Genomic DNA, 20,025 nt, shown 5'->3' on the forward strand with positions numbered 1-20,025 from the left:
CTGTGGCTAGTGGTTGGTGCAAATAGAGATTCTTCTGATTCTTCAAGCTTGTGAGGGAAGCTGCTGCCAGTTGCTCTTAAGGCACACAAGGTCAGGGCTTGCAACAGGCTGCTCAACTTGAGATGTCAGTTCCCTTACTGTTTGGTTTATGCTCTCTAGTTCCTAGAGCAGAAGTATGGCTATTACCACTGCAAGGACTGCAACATCCGCTGGGAGAGTGCCTATGTATGGTGTGTGCAGGGCACAAACAAGGTGAGTATTGTCATTAGAGCAGTGGAGGGTGGTGGTCTTGCCCTTTGGTAAGGAGTTGCCCTCATGCTTTTTTCCTTCTCCCCACCCACCCTCAGGTTTATTTTAGGCAGTTCTGCCGAACTTGCCAGAAATCCTACAATCCCTACCGTGTGGAGGATATCACCTGCCAAGTAAGCAACTCTTAGGAGGCCATTGAAGGCAAAATACTGTCCAAACATACTGTTTTCAGGCATTGGATATCTCTCTGTCTCTGTCTCTTCTACTGCTTGTATTTGGATAGCCATACTGCAGTATAGAATGCTTGTGCCCCTGTGAAAAACAGGTGTGCTTATATAGAACCAGATGCAGCATCCTGCTCAGTTGGCCCTTGCCTATCCCCTATCAGATTTTGAGATGTGCACTTAGTCATGAAGAGCATGAAAACCCTCTAAACCCACTAGAACAGCATTTATAGTTTAACGTGTACATTCTGCACAGCACATGCACATTCTGTACTTGAGTATGTAGATTTAATTGGTTCTCTTTCCTGTGCAAGATCAGTTCTCACTAGTGGTGATACCTGAATTTAATGATAATTTAATTACCCTTTAACTTTAATTGCACCAGAATGGCTAATAGGAAGGATAAGTAAATTGGAAGGATGGGGAAAATTAATTGTTCATTGAAAATACTCTTAATCTGTTGTACAGTGTTGGTGATCTTATAGTGGTTTTGAGTGAACTCAAATCAGTTTCTTGGTTCAGAGGTCATGTGAAACACTGGCTTAAGAAACCAGGATATTTTAATTGAAGCTGGGTGGGTGATTGAAGTCCAAACTAGGCCATGGCGTATATCTTTAGTTAATGCGGCCCCATGATTGGTTCAATTTTGGATACTTTGTGGAGTAGTTTAGGTTTAATGGAGGCATGTTCTACATGGGGTGGTAGAATGAACTGTTGCTTCAGACATATGGAGGACTTTGGAATGCTCCCCGTGTAATTGTTACAAATATAGTCCAGCCCTTTGCTTGCTCTCAATTTGCTTGCAATCAGAAATGGAGTTTTAATTATTATTATTTTTATGTGAGAAATTTAAATATCTGATCCCCAGGTGTGCATCCTGCTACATATGTAGACATATGTAGGGTTAAAGTTCAAGATGCATCATTTCCCCAATGGGCAGTCTTAAGAGCCTATTGGATCAGGCCCACCTAGTCTAGCATCATGTTCTTCCAGAGGCCAACCCAGCTGCCTTGTGCAAAGCCTGAACTCTTCCCACTTGTAGTTCCTGACAGCAGCTGATATCGAGAGATGTACAGCCTCCGATAGTGGAGGTAGGGGTAAGACATATAACCATGGTGGTTACTATCAGCTGACAGCCTTACCTCCATGAATTTGTCTCATCTTCTTAATGGCATTCACCACTTCTTAGGGAGTCTTATACAGTACTTGGAATTGATCTTCCTTGTTCTACCTAGAGGGGAACTGTGCTTCTGTAGTCGGTGTGTGTGTGATGGAGATGCAACAATAATAGTAGCGTTAACAGTTTGCTTTAGTAGTTGTTGTTGCATCCTATTGTGCATGAGTCTTCCAGTCACTGAAGAGGCCCCCAAACAGAAAGCGGTGCTTAGGTTGGAGTTTAAAAAAGTCACGGAACCTGTGAACCTTATACCTATGCAGGCTCCTAAAGCATATTTTATCTGCGGAACTTGTACATGGATGCTTGTAGTAGTTTCAGATACTGTGCCTCTTTCTGTCCCATTTCAGAGTTGCAAGCAGACACGGTGCGTCTGTCCTGTGAAATTGCGCCATGTAGATCCCAAGAGACCCCATCGTCAGGATCTCTGTGGAAGGTGCAAAGGCAAACGTCTCTCTTGTGATAGCACATTTAGTTTTAAATATATTATTTGAGCAGGATAGTAGCGAAAGAATCCTTAATATAGATTTGCAATGACGCAGATATTTTGTTTGGAAACAGCAGGCTGCAGCAGTGGAAAGCCTGCCAATGAAGCTGTAGTAAAGCAATTGTGAATCCTAATGCAACCTAATGCCCACTTCATTTTTTGTAATTGTATTAAGGGGGAGGGACTCTGCCTGGCATACTGTGACTCAGCTAGATTTTTTTTGGAGAGAAGAAGACTTGAAAAGCAAGTTCAGCAAAAAAAGAGGGGGGGTGTTGCTGGTGATGGGAGAGCCTTATTTAAACCCTCCTTCCCATCTGTGTGGAGGAATGTGTACCAGTCTTCTTCCTTGTTACCCTCTTGCTATGAAATGCTTCTGTGTAGAACCTAATGCGCACTTAAGTGGCTCCAAACTGGGAAATGTAATTGTACGTATGAGTTTCACATTGACAATTGCTCTATATAGGGCAAGTAAAGTTATGGGAAATAGTTAAAATTTATGGAGAATCAAATATATAACTGAAATGAAAAGGGGTGGAATAGCAGTGAATTGTTTAATGCTAGAAGTAGGAGGCAGTGATGTATAGTCCTTTAGATTTCTTCAACTGAGATGTACTTGAATGGTGCTGGGTAAAAACTAGACAATTGTTCTGGATCTAAGTTGTATGCATAACTGAATATTGATGGGTACAGTGGGTACAGTATTTGGTACTTCTGACCAATGCCAGTTTAAGTTTGTAGGTGAGTGGCAGGATATGTCTAATGGCTGGCCATCATCCAAAATTGAGAGATTAAGATTCACTGTCTTGAGCCAAGACAGTGAATGACATGCTTCTAAATATTACCTACAACTTTCATGATGATGAGGCGCTATCTGAGTGAATGTATAAATAAAGGGATTGTGATGCTTCATCACGCCTTGTAACTATTTCATTTCTCTCTGTGGGTGTTTTCATTCAAAGCGTTATTATTGTGAGTGACGTTTTCCTTTGACCCTTGCCTTTAACGCCCCCCCCCCGAAATGGAACTAAGACAGTATTTGTATAAAAACAGGGCTTTTCTCCTCCCTAAAGCTCAACAACTTTGACTTGAACCCCCCCCCCAAAAAAAAAACACACCCAGGGGTAGACCATTTGCAGATTTTAATTCTGAAAGCAGATCAGTCTCTTGGGAGTTGGCATTAGATGAATGGACCTGCAGTGATCCCTGGGCTTCCATGCCACCACTCCTGTTAGGAAGTGAAGCTTAAAGCTTCAATTTGCCATTGTTTCCCATTACATCTGAATACAGGAGGCTGTTGGTGGTTGCAAATGGAAACTTTAAACTTTCTCTTCTAGTACAGTGGTACCTCGGGTTACATATGCTTCAGGTTACAGACTCCGCTAACCCAGAAATAGTACCTCGGGTTAAGAACTTTGCTTCAGGATGAGAACAGAAATTGTGGTCCAGCGGTGCAGCAGCAGCAGGAGGCCCCATTAGCCAAAGGGTGCTTCAGGTTAAGAACGGACCTCCGGAACGAATTAAGTACGTAACCCAAGGTACCACTGTACTTGGACAGCATATGAGCCTAAGGCTCACTGTTGCACATTCTCAAATGGGAACCATGCTTTGCTGTTATAACTGTTACATACTATACTATGTCAGTATAGTTGATATAGTATAACTATTTTTTTTTGGAGGGATAGGGATTTATTGTTTGGTTAAAGCAATTTAAGCTTATCAGAGGCAGCTGAAACTGTCACTGGCCATATTACTAGAACTACATGGTCTGTGCTGCAGTTATTTTAAATACTAATATGTAGTGTTGTTTATACTTCCAAATTGTTGTGTATTGCTAAATACCTGCTTTCTAAGTATCAACTTTAAGTGCTAAGGTTCTGAAGTTTCAAATGGCTTGATTGATACACTTTACCCAGGGCTTGCTTCTGGATAGAAGCTAGTATGATTGCAAGAAAATAGGTTGTAGTGTTAACTGGGCACACTCCACCTCCTCTTTAATACCTCCCATCAAGCCTGGTCAGCAACGGGAGTGGGGATGGTGGGATATTGAATTCACAAAGGGATGGGAGATTTCTCAATAGTCAAGGCCTTGTCCTACTGCTAATGATCCCTTCAGAATCCCTACTATTCTGTGTAGTAGCATCGCCTTAGGCCCAATCCAATGAAAAGCATCTCTGAAGTCCCAGTGATTTCAGTGGGAGAAACTTATCAATGAAAATAATAAGTTTATTGTTATCTCACTGATTGTTCCAAGTACTTGCATGCAGATCCACCTTATACATCTTACTCACCTTGCCTGCGTTTGAACTAGCACTCCAGGCTCCCAAGGTTATGGAGATCCTTTAAATGGAGGTACCAGAGACTGAATTTGTACTGCAATGGATTTATCTTATATATTCTACCAATGAGCTATGGATCTCTTCCCCCCCCCCCCCATTAGCACAAAAATGAGTTTGGCTCAATTCTGAACTATCAGTAACATATACAAATAACTTAGGAGAACCACCACATCATGTAGAGTTTTGCAGCAGCTCCCCCTCTACAGTGGTGCGCCGCAAGACGAATGCCTCGCTAAACGAAAAACCCACAAGACGAAAGGGTTTTCCGATTTTTTAGTGGCTTCGCAAGACGAATTTCCCTATGGGCTTGCTTCGCAAGACGAAAGCCCATAGGGAAATCTCCGGGACAGCGGGGAACCCTCCTCCCACCGCAAGCCCCGGGAAGAGAGAAGCTGTGCGCCTTCCCCTCTGTTCCCGGACCAGTCCTGAAGGCTTGCGGTGGGCTCCCCAAGGCTTGGGGCTCCCCAAGCTGCAGATGTCTGCCCTGCTTAAGAGCGCCCCTCGTGCGGGGCAGCAGGCTGCTATCCACAGCTTGGAGAGCCCTGTGGGGAAGTCCTGAAGGGCTCCCCAAGCTGCAGATGTCTGCCCTGCGCGAGGGGTGCTCTGCTTAAGAGCGCCCCTCGTGCGGGGCAGCAGGCTGCTATCCGCAGCTTGGAGAGCCCCGCGGGGAAGTCCTGAAGGGCTCCCCAAGCTGCAGATGTCTGCCCCGCACGAGGGGCGCTCTGCTTCAGAGCTCCCTCGCACCGGGCAGCAGGCTGCTATCTGCAGCCTAGGCAGCCCTGCAGGAACTCTTCTGAAGGCTGGCGGCGGGAGAAGGGCTTTTCTTTCCACCGCCAGCCTTCAGAAGGCTGTTCTGAAGCCTGGCGGTGGGGAGAAAAGTCCTCCCCCCCCACCAGCCTTCAGAAGAGGTCCGGGGACAGACTGTCCCCAGACCTGGTCTGAAGGCGGTCTCCCTAGGAACGCATTAATTGATTTTCAATGCATTCCTATGGGAAACCGTGCTTCGCAAGACGAAAAACTCGCAAGACGAAAAAACTTGCGGAACAAATTAATTTCGTCTTGCGAGGCACCACTGTACTTTTATTTATTATCTACACTTACACCTAGCAAGTCATGCAGTGCAATTACAGCACTGCATACAACATGTATGTTTGGTTAGAGGATGTGTATTGTATCTTTGTCACTTATAGCTAGTCTATTTTTAAGCATGCTAAGGTTGTCTTAGAATAAAGCATAAAAGTGATATTCCTATTTAAATGTTTGCACACATACCCCACAATCCTTTTCAGAAAATACACAAGGTAGCAGATATGAGATTTTATTTTACCAACCCTCCCCAAAGCAAAAAGAAACACAAAAAGGCCAATAGAAGATGTAAAAAGTATAATACACCACTAAAAACTACACACACCCCTTTTAAAAGTGTATTAAATAATTAGGAACATAATCTACAGTACCACAGAGCCTTCAAAATAATTAAATTATATCAGGGTAAAAAATAATACAGTGATTATGAATGTGCGGATTTTGAAAAGTAACAGAACTTGTGTCAGCAGTCCAATGGTATGCACAGTGCCTTAATTTAATGTATTTCAGCATAATTACATGTCTACTCCATTTCCCCAGTGGAAAAAAGGCCATGCTAAGAGATTTCATGTCTACATTCTACACCCTGACATTTCAGAGCCCATTTTTTTTTGCTTTAACATCAATCACAGTGGGTAGGAGAGATGCATAAAATACAGGGCATTTGTTCCTTCAGGAATCATGAGACATTCATACTTTTTTGCTTCTAAAAAAGTTTTGGTTCCAATAGAATCCAGTTTATTTTGTGCTACAAGATTTTAACAAGGAATTCTAAAGTATATTGTAGGTTTTGGTAGTCAGTGGTCTCTCCCTTCTAAGCGTTTTATCATGAAAATACAAGCAAGTTTACACCTTTTATTGAACTCTAGAATACACAGATGTAGATCATGTATTCTATTAACAGCCACTATTCTCCCCCCCTCCCCCCAGCTTTATACACTATTCTCATGTAACAGTGCATTGCACAATTGTACAAGAAAAATACTGGATTTTACACTATACAATTTCTAGAGTATGTACAGAATAAAATAAGTTAACTTTTCTAATGAGTTGCTGAGGAGCAACATATATCTTTTAATATACAGTTTAAAGTCTCTGCAGGCAGCTACTTTTTGGTTAGTCGTTATCAATATTTGTAATAAGCGCTGATCAGAGAACTGAGCAGCATTCCAAACGAGTTAGATATATTATTTCTTTTTGAAAACTGGATAATTCCAGTTTAAAATATTAAATGCCATAACATTTACAGACTAAGGAGTTAAATCTAATAAAATATTTTTTTCTTCCAAAAATAATCTTGCAGTGCTTTTTTTAGGCATGCTCAGACCATATCAAACATCCATACCTTCAAAATGCAATTGTCAGATATCCATTCATTCCTACTTTCACACATAATTCACCATTATAGACGAAGGTAGAGTAAATACAACATTGATAAATCAATGGAGTCTGCAGTCTTTTCAGCTCCAGTATGACAGCACATTCCTCATGACATTGCCAAGTGTATTAATTTGGCATCACCTGATGATTTATTTGCTGCTTGAAAGCGAAGAAGCCTCGCAGGTCTTCAGCCAAAATAACCAGCCTTGATTTTTAGCCTCATTTACCTGCTTTTAATTGTCTCAGTATCAAGAGGCCATTATTGCAACAAGTCTTACATTTCTGTTTTTGAAGATAATAATGCATTTGTAGGCATTGTTTTTAGCCCTTTTCTTCTAATGCAGTTTGTATATAGTTATTTTCAAAAAGTGTTCATACTGTCCATACACAGCTACTGTTTAAGAAAAGGTTAAGATGATGGCTATGAGGTTTCAAAAACCTTCATTTCTGAATAACATAGCTTGCTCCCAGTACTTCACTGGTCATCACAGGTATGGTTTCTGTCACAAACAGCAAGTTTCAACAGATATGAAAAGGTGCTTGATAATATTGAGACCATTTCAGTTCTTCTCTGTGGGACAGTAGTTTTTAAAATCCAGTGCTCAAACTTCCCACTGCTGTATGTTTTGCCAGAAGCTGATAAGACTGCACCATGCGCAGTGACTCCCGGATCTCTAAATTTAGTTCCATTAGTTTTGAGCTGGCTTCTGACATGTCTTGTTTTGAGCCAACTACTGCAAAACTGCCAGTCTGGCCCAGGGTCTGATGACGGAAATATATCTGCAACAATGTTTGTACTGGGTCATCTTCAGAACTGCCAAATATGTCATTGGGCCAAATACATCTGGAAAAACAGAAAAGATGCATTTAATGTCTTATAAAGAAGTTTATCATATTTCCATTTTTTTAAATAAAGTAGGCTTGCTTCAAAATTCTAGGTTAAAAACTATTATACCTTACAGTTATGAGAGAACTTAACTCCATGTTTGGAGTTACCTTACAATTGTATTGATAAAATAAGAAATATACTGATGTAAGTAGGCCATTGCATAAAGGTCCCTCTCAATTTTATCCTTTTCAAATGAGAATATTAGCAAACTGTACCTGAAAGCTTTGACCTGTACTATAGCAGACATAAACTCTTTATTCCTCAAAGTTTCAATGAGAGAATGAATGGCAGTCTCAGTGTTGGCTTGGGAAGCTTCTGGAATTTCCATTTCTTCAATACCACTGTCGGAAGCAGACTCTGCTTCCTTCAGAAAGGCTTCTAGCTGTGCAAGTTCCTCTGACATGTTTATTACCTAAAACAAAAGAAGATAAACTTAAGTTTTTGTACTAAAAGCAATTTAAGCAATGGGGACAGAGGGTTATTTTTTAAAAATACGTAATTAGGGCATATTTCGGGTTAAATGCTTGCTCACAGAAGTACCTCAAGCACTTTATTCTGCCTTGATCAGACCACACCTGGAGTACTGTGTCCATTTCTGGGCACCAAAATTTAAGAAGGATATTGACAAGCTGTAAGGTATATAGAGGAGAGTGACCAAGATGGTCAAGGGTCTGGAAACCAAGCCTTAAGAGGAATGGTTGAGCATGTTTGGCCTGGATAAGAGGAGACTGGCAGCCATCTATCTAAAAGGCTGTCGCACGGAGGATGGAGCAAGCTTGTTTTCTCCTGCTCTGGAGCATAGGACCCAAACCACTGGCTTCAAGTTACAAGAAAGAAGATTCTGACTAAGTGTCAGTAGGAGCTATTTGACGGTGGAATCGAGTTTTTAAAACAGAGGTTGGATGGCCATCTGTAATGGATGCTTTCATTGGGATTCCTGCATTGCATGGGGCTGGACTAGATGACCCTCGGGATCCCTTCCAACTCTTAACTGCTCAGAATATAATCTTGGCGATTTTGGTATATGTGTATCAGAAACTTTGACATCAATCCAACTGCAGCTGGGTGATGGTTGAAATTATAAAGTGACAATTGGTTATGTACCATTAAATATGCATTAGAAGACAGAGTACAGAATGCTCATAATGGATACTGATGTCCTTTACAAATGCGATTAACCTTGTAAGTCAGATTGTTTTATCCTCTTAAAACAAAATTGACAATCTCAAGCAGTTCACTTTTAACAAACACTATTAAAAACGTTGTGGCATTTTCTTTACCTCTGCCTCTTTTTTAACTACATCCACTTGGCTGATAAGTTTACAATATGCTTGGAAGAGAAGCAACAACTGGAAATGCAATTTATATAGCCTCCGGCACAACTCCAACTCCTATAAATGAAAAAAACAAGGTTGTTACCTTAAATTCAGTATATTAATCAACTATATAATAATCAGACAATAAACACACTGCTTGTTTAGTGAATAATTTGCAATATAAAAAATAGCTATTTGCACAAGCTAATGCAGTAAGAAGCTGATGAAAGCTGTAGATGTATAATTAAAAAGTGGTGTTGCCCTTATAACTTTACCTTTTAAGAAGGGCAATTGTATTTACAACAAAGAAAACAGAAAGGGATTCTCATGACATTTCAGAAATGCCATGCTCTAGCAGGGAAGAAATTGCTTCTATTTCTACTGGTGATGTCAGTTTTAATTCTGGGCCACATATCAAAATATGGTATTTATGTTCAAGCACATTGTTTCTTCCCACAGTTAATACATTTATTAAAATATACACTCTTAGCTTTCCAGCTCTACAGTAGCATGACAACTGTAAAAGCAATAAATTCCTGAACAAAATTGCATATTTTCACATGTATGTATCACAGGGGAGATGGGTGTTAAGATTGTTTTACACCAAAGCAGCAAAGCAAATGGTAATGGAATCACTTGCTACTAATCTACCATCTAAAAGGGGCTGGCATTTTAAGAGTTAGAACTATATAGGTAAGTGAAGCAAACACTATTTCTGTAATCTAAATGAGACACAGCTATATCACAAATGGACAAGAGACAAAAATGACACCAGTTTCTTTACTGGCATGGTTAAATATTTGATAAATCAAGAGCCATCACTTACTGCTAGAATTTCCAAATGCTAAGCAAGAACGTGAGCAGGTCACAAAAATACAAAAAGGAAAAAAGATCATGAATTAGTATAGAAGATCATTTTAAATAGGGTCTCAGATGTCCCATATAAACTAAAAGAAGAATAACGTTCAAAGAAAGCTTCACTGTGTGTAAAAAGTCTAGGCAGAATTCAAAGATAACTGAATTTGTAGATGTACTACTTGTCTTGCTTTCATGCAATATGACAAAATTATATAGCGTAAAGTAGAGGGTATTTGTAAAATTCTCACATTTACCGATTTTTTTGCTCTACAGGACGCACCCGACCATAGGACGCACCTTGTTTTAGAGGGGGAGAACAAGGGGAAAAAACCTCCCCCTCTCTGCGCAGCGCCCCTTCAGCGAAGCGGCAGGAGAAACGGAGCCCCTTCCATTTCTCCTCCTGCTTAGCTGAAGGGGCACCTACCCTTCAGTGAAAGGAACCCAAAACCTCCGGAGCTCGGAGGGAGCGCTCCCACTGCGCTTCGGAAGCTTCGCGTTGCTATCGCTGAAGCCAAGGAGCCTGCATTCGCTCCATAAAACGCACACACATTTCCTCTTAATTTTTGAAGGGGAAACTGTCTGTCTTATAGAGTGAAAAATACGGTAATTGGAAAGGAAAGAGCTGCATGCATATATTCATTAAAAAGATAAAAAAAGAAACCTCATGCATTTTAAGGCATATCAACACAGCCAAATGATTTCCTATATTAGCAGACTACAGAGTTTATGTGCAGATAGACTGGGACCCAAAATGGAGGGAGAGGGAAAGGCAGGATAGGTTTTCTACGAGACAGCAAGTATTCATCCTTGCAGAAAGAAATACTGGGGAGGGATCCCCCCCCCTTTCCCCTGAAACACACACATACAAAAAACAACAACTGGGGCTAAGGGCAATGTATATATCCTACTTTTAACTGGCCAGGCTGAGAGGAAGCAAGAAAACCTGCTTGGAGCCCTAACAGGAAGGAGGGGGGAAGGTTTGGCTTGGAGGCTGTGCACCATAGAGCAAGTGTTCTCTTGGCCAAAAAGTTTCACTTCCAAAGGATCTTTTAATACAGAATAATGGAATCCCATGGTGTATGTGGAGAATTGACCTTAGAGGATGAATGGTCCCTAGAGACCAATTGCCCCCCTTCATCCAAGAAATATTTTGGCCAGAGGAATGGGGCAAGGTGTCCTCCCCTTGCAAAAGATGCAGAGTATCATCCCAATACATTTTTTTTGCAACAAGTGTTTTTCAATAAAAGTTGGGGAGGGTGATAAAGCAAAACCTTCCAGAGTACAGGCTCTTTAGAAACTTCCGTACATTAACCTTTGGTCCAACCCCACAAATGTTAGAGGATAAGCACAGAAGACAATACTGTCACAAGCAGTTTCATCACCCTGATGCAATTATGCTCTATGCACCACCGGTATTCCACTTTCATCGTCAGCTTAAGTTATATTTATTTATCCTGGCTTTGGGGGTTTTCTAATGCCAGGTGCTGGGCCATTTGTTTCTCATTTTGCTACCACTTTGTGATTATGTATTATTTGGGTTTTAATGTATGTAGCTATTTTTATATTGTATTGATATATCTCAGGTTTTATTTGCAGTGGAAACCACTTCGTGATTTTCTTCTTTTTAGCAAATAGTCAACAAATACAATTAAATAATAAATACATTCATTAATAAGGGGAGAAGAAGGGGAAAAAACCAGAAGGTATGAAGTTAAAGTAAAAAATTGAGAAGTCTGCTGAAAACAGAGCTCCGAGTAGCTCTACAAAAACCCTGCTTCTACCTACATTTTTTTGGCCCAAGCACAAGGGAAGCCCCATATAGAGTGCCTTGCAATAATTAAATCTTGCCTAGTGCCTGAACTATGGTGGTAAAGCTCTCCCAGTCCAGGAATGGCTGAAGCTGTCATGCCAAGTGCAGCTGGTAAAAGGCCCTTCTAGGCACTGAGGCTACTTGGGCCTCCAGTGATAAGGCTGGATCCAGAAGCACCGCCAGGCTGTGTAGCTGCTCCTTCAGAAGGAGAGCAGCCCTGTCCATGGCAGGCAGTCAACCAATTTCTTAGACGTGGGAACAGCTCACTCACAGTGCAACCATCTTGCCAGGATTCAACCTCAACTTATTTCCCCTCATTCATCCCACCATTGCATCCAGGCACTGCATATCCTTTCTTGAGTCAAACACTAGAGAAATATCACCAAGCGTCATCTACCTACTGATGGCATCTTGCCCCCAAACTACGCCCAGCTGATTCATATCGATATTAAATACCATTGGCAGCACCCCACAGTGTAACCATCAGGGTGCTAAACAGCACTATCCTCGTAATACCATGACAGTTGCAAGCATTTACTTGAAATATTGTTCTTGTTGCATACTTGGTAATATTGTGGTATTAAGTATTAAGCCTTAGCAAAGATGTTCCTGTATTGCTTTCTTTCATGCACCTATTAGCTCCAAGTACTACAGCTGTATTGTTCTGGAAAGCCCTTTGCAAAAACAACAGGCAAGATTTTCATCACTCCAGTAATTGTTTTAAATGTACCCTTCTAGACGGGTCATAGGTATGTGCCCAGGACTAATCAGATTAGATCCAGCACGGCTTCTGGTCCAGACAGTAATTTATCTGATGAGCAGAGATGCAGCATACCAATTCTCTCGCTTGCAACAGCAACTGCATAAAAGGCAGACGTGTTTTGGTACGCAGATGCTATCTGTCCTGCTTATCTGCTCAGTGTTATTAAGCCCAGACCCAGAGCCTGGCTCCTCACTTCAATAAAATGGAGAATCCATTATTCTCAGGCCAATGCTTCATAAAATTCCTCAGATAGTTGTGATAACTGTGATAACTGAAATGAAAACCTTTACAAGTAATCTTTAATCAGTCTGGGAATATGACTGCTACTGTGGCATACACAAGGTGTTCATATTAATGAATGGCATAAAATGGACCCAGTGACCAGGGCCCGACACCTACCTGAGCATCTGTAGTGGTTCCATGAATACCATCATCTGTACCAAATGTCCTCTTGCAATCTTTCAGCCACTACAAAATAAAACACAAGCATGATTACAAAAAAAAACAACCACCCAGTGATGTTTGTAAGAGCCTGAAGAACAGAGAGATTGTATTTTGTGTGGACCACAAAATTACCATAAATACAGCCTGCTGATATAATGGACATTGGACGTCTTGTCAGATAACATCCTTATTCTTTCATATTTGGTTTTATATGGGTGTTTTAATCTTGGAACTGTTTAAACTGTATTGTTTATGGATAAATTTTGATGTATTGTTTTAGATATGGGCCAATGGCCGTAATAAATCTAACTAACTAACTAACTGTTTCATATTTGAGATATTTATTAATGGGGGTGAAGGAAAGGTTAGCAGAGTAGCAGACAGGGCTTTGCAGAAACCAACTTTTGCCAACCCGCTCTTGCAAACACCTTTTGACTCTCATCTCCCTGTCTCTCCCCCCATCAGGTACATCTCTGGGTACAGGGGGGCTGCATAGGGGAAAGGAATTTGCAAAAGAATGCCCACCCCTTCTTCCTCCAGTGGGAGTGTTGACAATGAGCCAATGTAATATTGGTTTCTTACTGATCTCCGAAGTATAAAGTGAAAGCTATAAAAGAGAAGAAAATATCTGCCATACACAATCCAAAAGAGCCTAATGGCAAGTGAGCTTGAAGCTGACCTCAAGAGGCAGACAGGATTCTCTGACATAGCTGACTCCTAGTCAGAGGCATATTAGATTTTGAAAGCACCTGCTCCACTTCTGAACATTAGGCTGAGTTGGAGAGCTTGCACAGGGGGGTCTTGGCTGAATCTCAGCCTGCCCAAGTAAAAGTGATAGAAATAGGAGGGGACAAGCAGTAGTGCCAGCTGCAGTTAAACTACTTCCTCCACTTTAATATACCAGAACGCAATACTGCATTTTCACACTAGTGGGCATTTCATGGTTGCAATCCAAGACACTCTGTTTGCCCCAGCTGAAACGCCCATGGAGTTGGTCAATGAAGAGGCTTTGCCATGATCTTTAATGCTGGAGGCAGCTGTGTGTGTCCTCTCACAGATCTGCCCAACACAATGGAAGTGCTTGCATACATAGCAGTTCCCTGTATACATCTATCTTCCTACCTGTTTAAGCAGCCTCTGAACTGGGTTAACAGTTCAACCGTAGCGAAAACAGTATTTCAGAGATACTTTCCTAGTAATACTTGCATTCTAGCACAACTAGGTTTGGGGCATTGTTATTTTCTGTGCATTGCTATTAACTGACAGTATCCAAGTCATCTGTGTATTGTTCATGCACAGAGTGTCTGGTGGCTGGTAACTTCAGAATGACCTCTGTCATCCTGGTGTACCAGAAGCTCTCAACATGAGGTTTCTGTAGTGATGGTGTCAAAAGATTGCCTGTGGATCTATTCCTGTATTCTGCCTGTTTTTCAGTGAAGAAATGGTGAGTGATTAGGGCAGGGCAAAGGTTTGAGTGGGTCGCAGGAATATTTTTGAAGCAACAGAAAGCCTTCAGGTTTGAATTAATTTCAATGTTTCACCCAGAAAAACAACCTCCGTTCTTAATGCAAAGCCTATGTCCTCCCAACGCTATCATTTACAAGAATTCTCCATTGTATCAGAATCATCTAACATTCTGAAAATATTTCAAAGCTCAAAGTTGTTTGCCTTTAACATTGTTACTTTTTAAAAGTCTTATGATACTATTGGTACTTGCCATGAAGGGTTCTCTTGCATGTATGTAACATGTCATCAGGTAGGAGTAATGCTCCACCTAGTGGTTTAAGGTGGAAATTGCTGCTCCAATTGCAAAAACCTGAGACCTTACCATGATGACCTCCGCCAGTTTTTATTGTGATAAGCCAAGATAGTAAGTGCCAAAAACAGAACAGTGGCATGACAAAAAAAAAAACCCAACATGTGACACTCCCTATCCAGGAAACACAAAGTAACACTGAAAATGGGTCACCAATCACATGGAGAAAGGCAGCCTAGAAAAATGGTGAAGCCCTTATGTCATGCTACATGCATGTAGAGGAACCATTCAAGGGTAAGTACCAGTAGTATCTTTTCCACGTATGTCATGACATCAGGTGGGACATACCCAATTTGACCTGTATAGGGCGGCAAACAATTGAGAGAATGAGGTGCTCCCTATTGGTCCAGGAGGACATGGCTCCCAAAGGCTGCCTCTGCAAAAGCACAGACCTTTTGCCTTATAGGGTTCAGTAAAGGTATTGAGACTAACCCAGGGAGCATTCAAGGAAAACACTGTTCAAACAGATGCTGCTCTAGTCAAATGGGTCATGATTTTGGTTGGAGGAGTCAAATGGAAACAATTATATGCCTGATTTATACAATTTTACAGTATGCAGAGAATAATATGAGTTGAGAAATCAGAGAGAGGAGCTGAGGGAAGTCTTGGGGGGGGAGGGAAGGAGGGAGGGTTTGATGGGGAGGTGGGGGGAAAGGGGGGAAATGAATATGAGATGTTTTGATAATTTGTTATGTTGAAATTGTTAATTTAATTTTTTTTAAAAAAAGAAGAAACAATTATATGCCAAAGTAATACAGGCTTTCAACCATTGTTAAAATGGCAGAGGATACTTTCTTGCCCAGAAAGACAGGGGAAAATGAAATGAAAAAGGACTGAGACTGATGGATAGGCTTGGTACAAGCAACAAAGACCTTCAGAGGCAACTCAAGGAAGAGGAGCCGAGGCAGGCTGGGCAGGAGGAGATGAAGGCTTAGCTAGATCTGCCAGAAAAGCTTCCTTCGACAGATGAAGAACCCGGAGATCAACCTGTAAGGCATTCACAGGAGCAGCTGCGTAGTAGAAACAGGCAGAGACTGCTGATACCCTGCAGTGTGGCTCCACAGGAAGAGTCCTGAAACCTGGAGAACTCCTATGGGGAGCATCCCTAGTAAAAAGCTGACCAAGGATTGCCTGGCTTCCTTCCTCATCACAAAGATTATCAGCCACTTTCTGCTGCCTGTGCACCAAACGCTGAGTGGGCTCAGAGCCCCTACCACTGCTAGAGCCGCCAATCTCCAGTTCAACCAAGGGCTCTGACCAGGCATGATGAAATGACAAGGAGCCAGCAGTTAGCACAAAAGAGGTGGATGTAACGGAAGAAGCAGCCATTCCTCTCTGGGGATCTGACACAGGGGCCATAGCAGAGGCCTGCGTCTTGGCAGGTAGACAGCAAAGGGTAATACAGTATTTGCCCATAGGTGTGCGGTGTCTTGCCCGGAGCAAATGGGAGCACCTGAAGATGAGACTTTTTTTTACAGTTTTAAATAAGGAAGGGAACAAAGAGAAAAGGTGAGAGAGAAAACATGGTGGCTGGTGGCAGGAGAGGCTCTGAGGGAACAGTGCAGCAAAAAACAAAGGGCAAAAAGCCACAGAGCCAGATAGAGGAGGGGGATAAAGGTTTCCAACATTCACAGGCACAAAAGGCAAAAAATTAACAGGCCTGAGCTGATGACAAGGGGAGGGAGTGAAGCCAACAACAGAGCAAGGTGAGGCAGAAATTGGAACTGGATGGGGTTGTCATGGTAACACTTCAGTTTTTTGCAATTAGAGCAACGATTTCTGCCTTCAACACCTAGGGAGAGCAGTACTCCTACCTGATACCAGGATGTAAAATGTAATATTCAATATTAAAAATCGTATGGTTTGACAAGATATAGAAAAGACAAGATATAGATATACATCTCTTTGTATGGATAGAGTCATTCCTGGTTTACAGTGATAACCTACAGTATTTTAAAATGTCTCCAAGGATGTATGTGAGAGCTCCAGAGACATTAACGGTGAAATCAAATATTTTAATGTTGTATGTTGGGCACACCCTACTAACCCCCCCCCAACCTTAGCATGGAGCATCCCCTCCCCCCAAAGTGAGTAAGAACTGAGCATACTCAGTGGGAGTGGAAAGCTTACTGAGTGTTGGAAGGAGGAAAAGAAAAGCAGAGGGAACGAGAATGTAGTGGAGTGGCTCAAACCCGGAAGAGAAGCACTCTACACTGCAATTTTTTGTTATTGTGCTCCATCTATTAGAGCAGAGGTGGGCAACCTTTTTGGCCTGGTGGGGAAGGAAGATAGCAATAGCTAATATGAATCTAGTGTGGGGCAGCTGGGTGTGGCTTGAGAAAACTGCAATTTTCAGCTTTTTCCTCTTTCAACACAACGCAACAAGCCAGGTACCACAATACATTTACCTGCTCTGCTGCCTCTCTTTTAGCATTGTACGTATCCAGGTGTTCTTGAAGCTCGAGCACACTGAATTTCAAGGTTTCCAATAAGCCATAGGACATCAGCTGTGATATAAAAATAGCCTTAATTATTGCTATGTATTCCACTTATGAATCACTTCCCATAAAGTATCCCAAAGCAATTTCAACAGTAAAAACCATTATTTTTACATATGAAGTTGTTTTTAATTTCAGATCCAACACAGTTTCAGACTGGGATAAAGATCTTCACTTAAAAAGCAGGTTGGAAAAAAGAATGGTATTCAATATGCACTGAAAACACAACAGATACGGCATCTGCCTGAAGCGTAATGGGAAGCAGTTCCAAAGGACAGGTGCTGCTACAGATGTTACAGGAATAGAACACATACACACTTATAATTTTGGTACTAAATATCTTCATAATCTTCATAATCAGAGATCCACTGAATTTGAGACTTGACTTTCAACCTTTTAACTCTCAAACATTATTCAGATAGATGACAAAGTTCTAGATATTTGAAAGGAAAAATGTACTTGAAGCAACCACAGAGAATTTAGGAAGCCAAGTCACCTTCAGCCAGTTTATGCACTGAAGCTAACATTATAATATTTTTAAGGGGAGTGATTCTTTGCACATCTCAAAACACAGAACATTCTGTACCTTAGTAGCAAAGCTCACTAGACATAGGCTCAGCATGTGTTAATAAACGTAAGATATTACCGTCTCTGCATCCACAAAAACTGTTGGGCATTCAGAACACATCATCATAACGTCCAGTGAACTTTTGAATTTTGTTCCAATTCGCTGTAGATTCTCCCCAAGAAAACTGATGGATTCATGTGTTATAGCCCCAAACTTCCTTTGAATGTTCTAGACATGGGAATATTAGAAAGATAGAGAAATATTTTCACTTCCTTTTCTTCAGCGTGGCAGGCAACATTGCTAAATGGGAGTTCACATGTAAGCCTAAATTTCCCTTTTTCCTGTGCTTGGGGGTGGGATTGTGCAGTCTTAACAGATGGGACAGGGCAAATCAGTTTATCCTAGGGTAGAGCTATCACCATATTACACTGAGAATATCTTCTGAAGCACTCTTCTAATGCTGCATTAAAAGGGGAATGGTTGTTTGAGTGTACAGTGGACCCCCGGGTTACGTAACTTTCGGGTTGTGAATGGGACAAACCCAGGAGTGGGTTTGCCGCTTCGTGCATGTGCAGAAGCGCTCTGCGGCACCGCGTGTGTGCGCACAAGCGGTCCTCCAGTTATGGAATTTTTGGGATACGGTCGGGCCTCCGGAATGGATCCCGTTTGTAACCAGAGGTACCACTGTAGTGTCAATAATGCCAAGGTTGCAGGTTCAATCCCCATCTGGGACAGCTGCATATTCCTGCATTGCAGGGGGTTGGACTAGATGATCCTCAGGTTCCCTTCCAGCTCTACAGTTCTATGATTCTATGGTCAACATGGTAATAGTTCTAGGACTAGGTAGTGATAGCCAACTCTTATACATGGAGATGTGCAGGAACAATACCACAGTCACCTGATAATACATGATGTGGAAAGTCTCACCCCTAGAGACGGCTATCCCTCTGATGGTGGCTAAGGGAAACAAGTAGCTTTCTAACAGAGGAATTGTAAACAGTGACAATTTAACATCCCTGCCCCCCCATCAGATACACACCAACACAAATGTTTCAGTACTAGATGTTCCAAAATAAAAATTGAAAACAGAGATTGCGGATAGTTACCTGAAACAACCTGGAGAACACATGAAATGTATAGACAGCAGAAGATCCATCAGTGTCCGAGAGCATCTGATTAACGTGGCAGCGCCAAGCTTCCTCTTCATCATCATATGCCTGTGGCTGAAAAGCTGCCAATATGGCAGAAAGAAATGGGGAAGGTGGTGGAGATGTCTGGACTTCTGGGAAACCATCCTGTTCTTCATCTTGACTGTAAATAAAGCGAAAACAAGCATGCTAAGTAAATGCTGTTTCAGATCTTTTGATTTATTGCCCTTGGCATTGTGCAAGGTGTTCTAAAACGGGCCTGTAGATCAGTTTGAAATGATGTCAAAAGCAGGGCCAAAAACAAAGAGCAAGTTGCTGTTTTGCTAACTTAATTATCTGAAGTTTCAAACATACAGCAGATTCTACAGAGCAGAATTTTAGAAGAATGTTGTTCAACTTAACAAGGATTCACAGAAACTGAATAAATTCTTCCAAGCCGTAGGTTAGTCTCCCCCCACCTAGTGACATCTGGGGAGGAAACCCTTGATTAATTATTTTAGGACTTTATCTGAAAGCAGTTTAGGAAAGAATGATGATGCCATTGTCATGTCATGAGCCCAGTTCTCATGTCATATTCAACCCTAGTTAAAAACAAACAATGGGTAATGTGAATGCACAGTGTGCACTCCAGCTGCTGCCACGAAACAAGCCACAGTTTGCTTGCCATGAGATCCAAACCTGGGCTTGTGGTTGGTTTCTCTAATCAGCCACAAGACGTTTGGCTTACCACTTGTGATTTGTTTGGGGAAGCAAACCATGAACCCAGGGTTTGGGCATCATGAGAAGCCATATACTGGCTTTTTTCCTGGCAGTGCAGCAGCAGTAGGAGTGGGGAAGGTGCAGACAATGTGTGAACTTTTCAGCAGCACGGACCAGCAGTAAAACAACCCCAAAGCATCACAGAAATTAGAGGCTTGGAATGCCACTGGCAGCATAAAGGGAAAGGGACCCCTGACCATCTCCAGTCATGGATGACTCT

At 41.8% G+C, this 20,025-nt stretch overlaps 2 protein-coding genes across 13 annotated transcripts in view; one reads left to right on the plus strand and one right to left on the minus strand.

Moving 5' to 3' along the window:
• The window catches only part of ZAR1 (zygote arrest 1), a 36,291-nt gene that overhangs the window by 5,323 nt on the left and 10,943 nt on the right, over window positions 1-20,025 (plus strand). For 2 of the 4 annotated variants that reach the window (XM_081924589.1, XM_081924590.1), the window contains exons 2-3: window positions 160-252; window positions 348-422. In XM_081924589.1, coding sequence (XP_081780715.1) covers window positions 160-252; window positions 348-422 — 168 coding nt within the window. Of the gene's footprint in view, window positions 1-159; window positions 253-347; window positions 423-1,997; window positions 3,065-17,468; window positions 17,970-20,025 lie in introns of those variants that run through there. The other 2 variants (XM_081924591.1, XM_081924588.1) reach the window with 2 other exon arrangements.
• The window catches only part of FRYL (FRY like transcription coactivator), a 146,581-nt gene continuing 132,330 nt past the window's right edge, over window positions 5,775-20,025 (minus strand). For 8 of the 9 annotated variants that reach the window (XM_081924280.1, XM_081924279.1, XM_081924275.1 and 5 more), the window contains 8 exons: window positions 19,005-19,209; window positions 17,977-18,126; window positions 17,241-17,339; window positions 12,972-13,040; window positions 9,968-9,985; window positions 9,106-9,216; window positions 8,041-8,237; window positions 5,775-7,780 (listed from right to left, as the gene is read on the minus strand). In XM_081924280.1, coding sequence (XP_081780406.1) covers window positions 7,525-7,780; window positions 8,041-8,237; window positions 9,106-9,216; window positions 9,968-9,985; window positions 12,972-13,040; window positions 17,241-17,339; window positions 17,977-18,126; window positions 19,005-19,209 — 1,105 coding nt within the window. In that variant the 3' untranslated portion in view covers window positions 5,775-7,524. The remainder of the gene's footprint in view (window positions 7,781-8,040; window positions 8,238-9,105; window positions 9,217-9,967; window positions 9,986-12,971; window positions 13,041-17,240; window positions 17,340-17,976; window positions 18,127-19,004; window positions 19,210-20,025) is intronic. The other variant, XM_081924274.1, reaches the window with a different exon arrangement.

This window comes from Podarcis melisellensis (genome assembly GCF_964234715.1).
Source record: "Podarcis melisellensis genome assembly, chromosome: 9".
Classification (NCBI taxonomy): Eukaryota; Metazoa; Chordata; class Lepidosauria; order Squamata; family Lacertidae; genus Podarcis; species Podarcis melisellensis.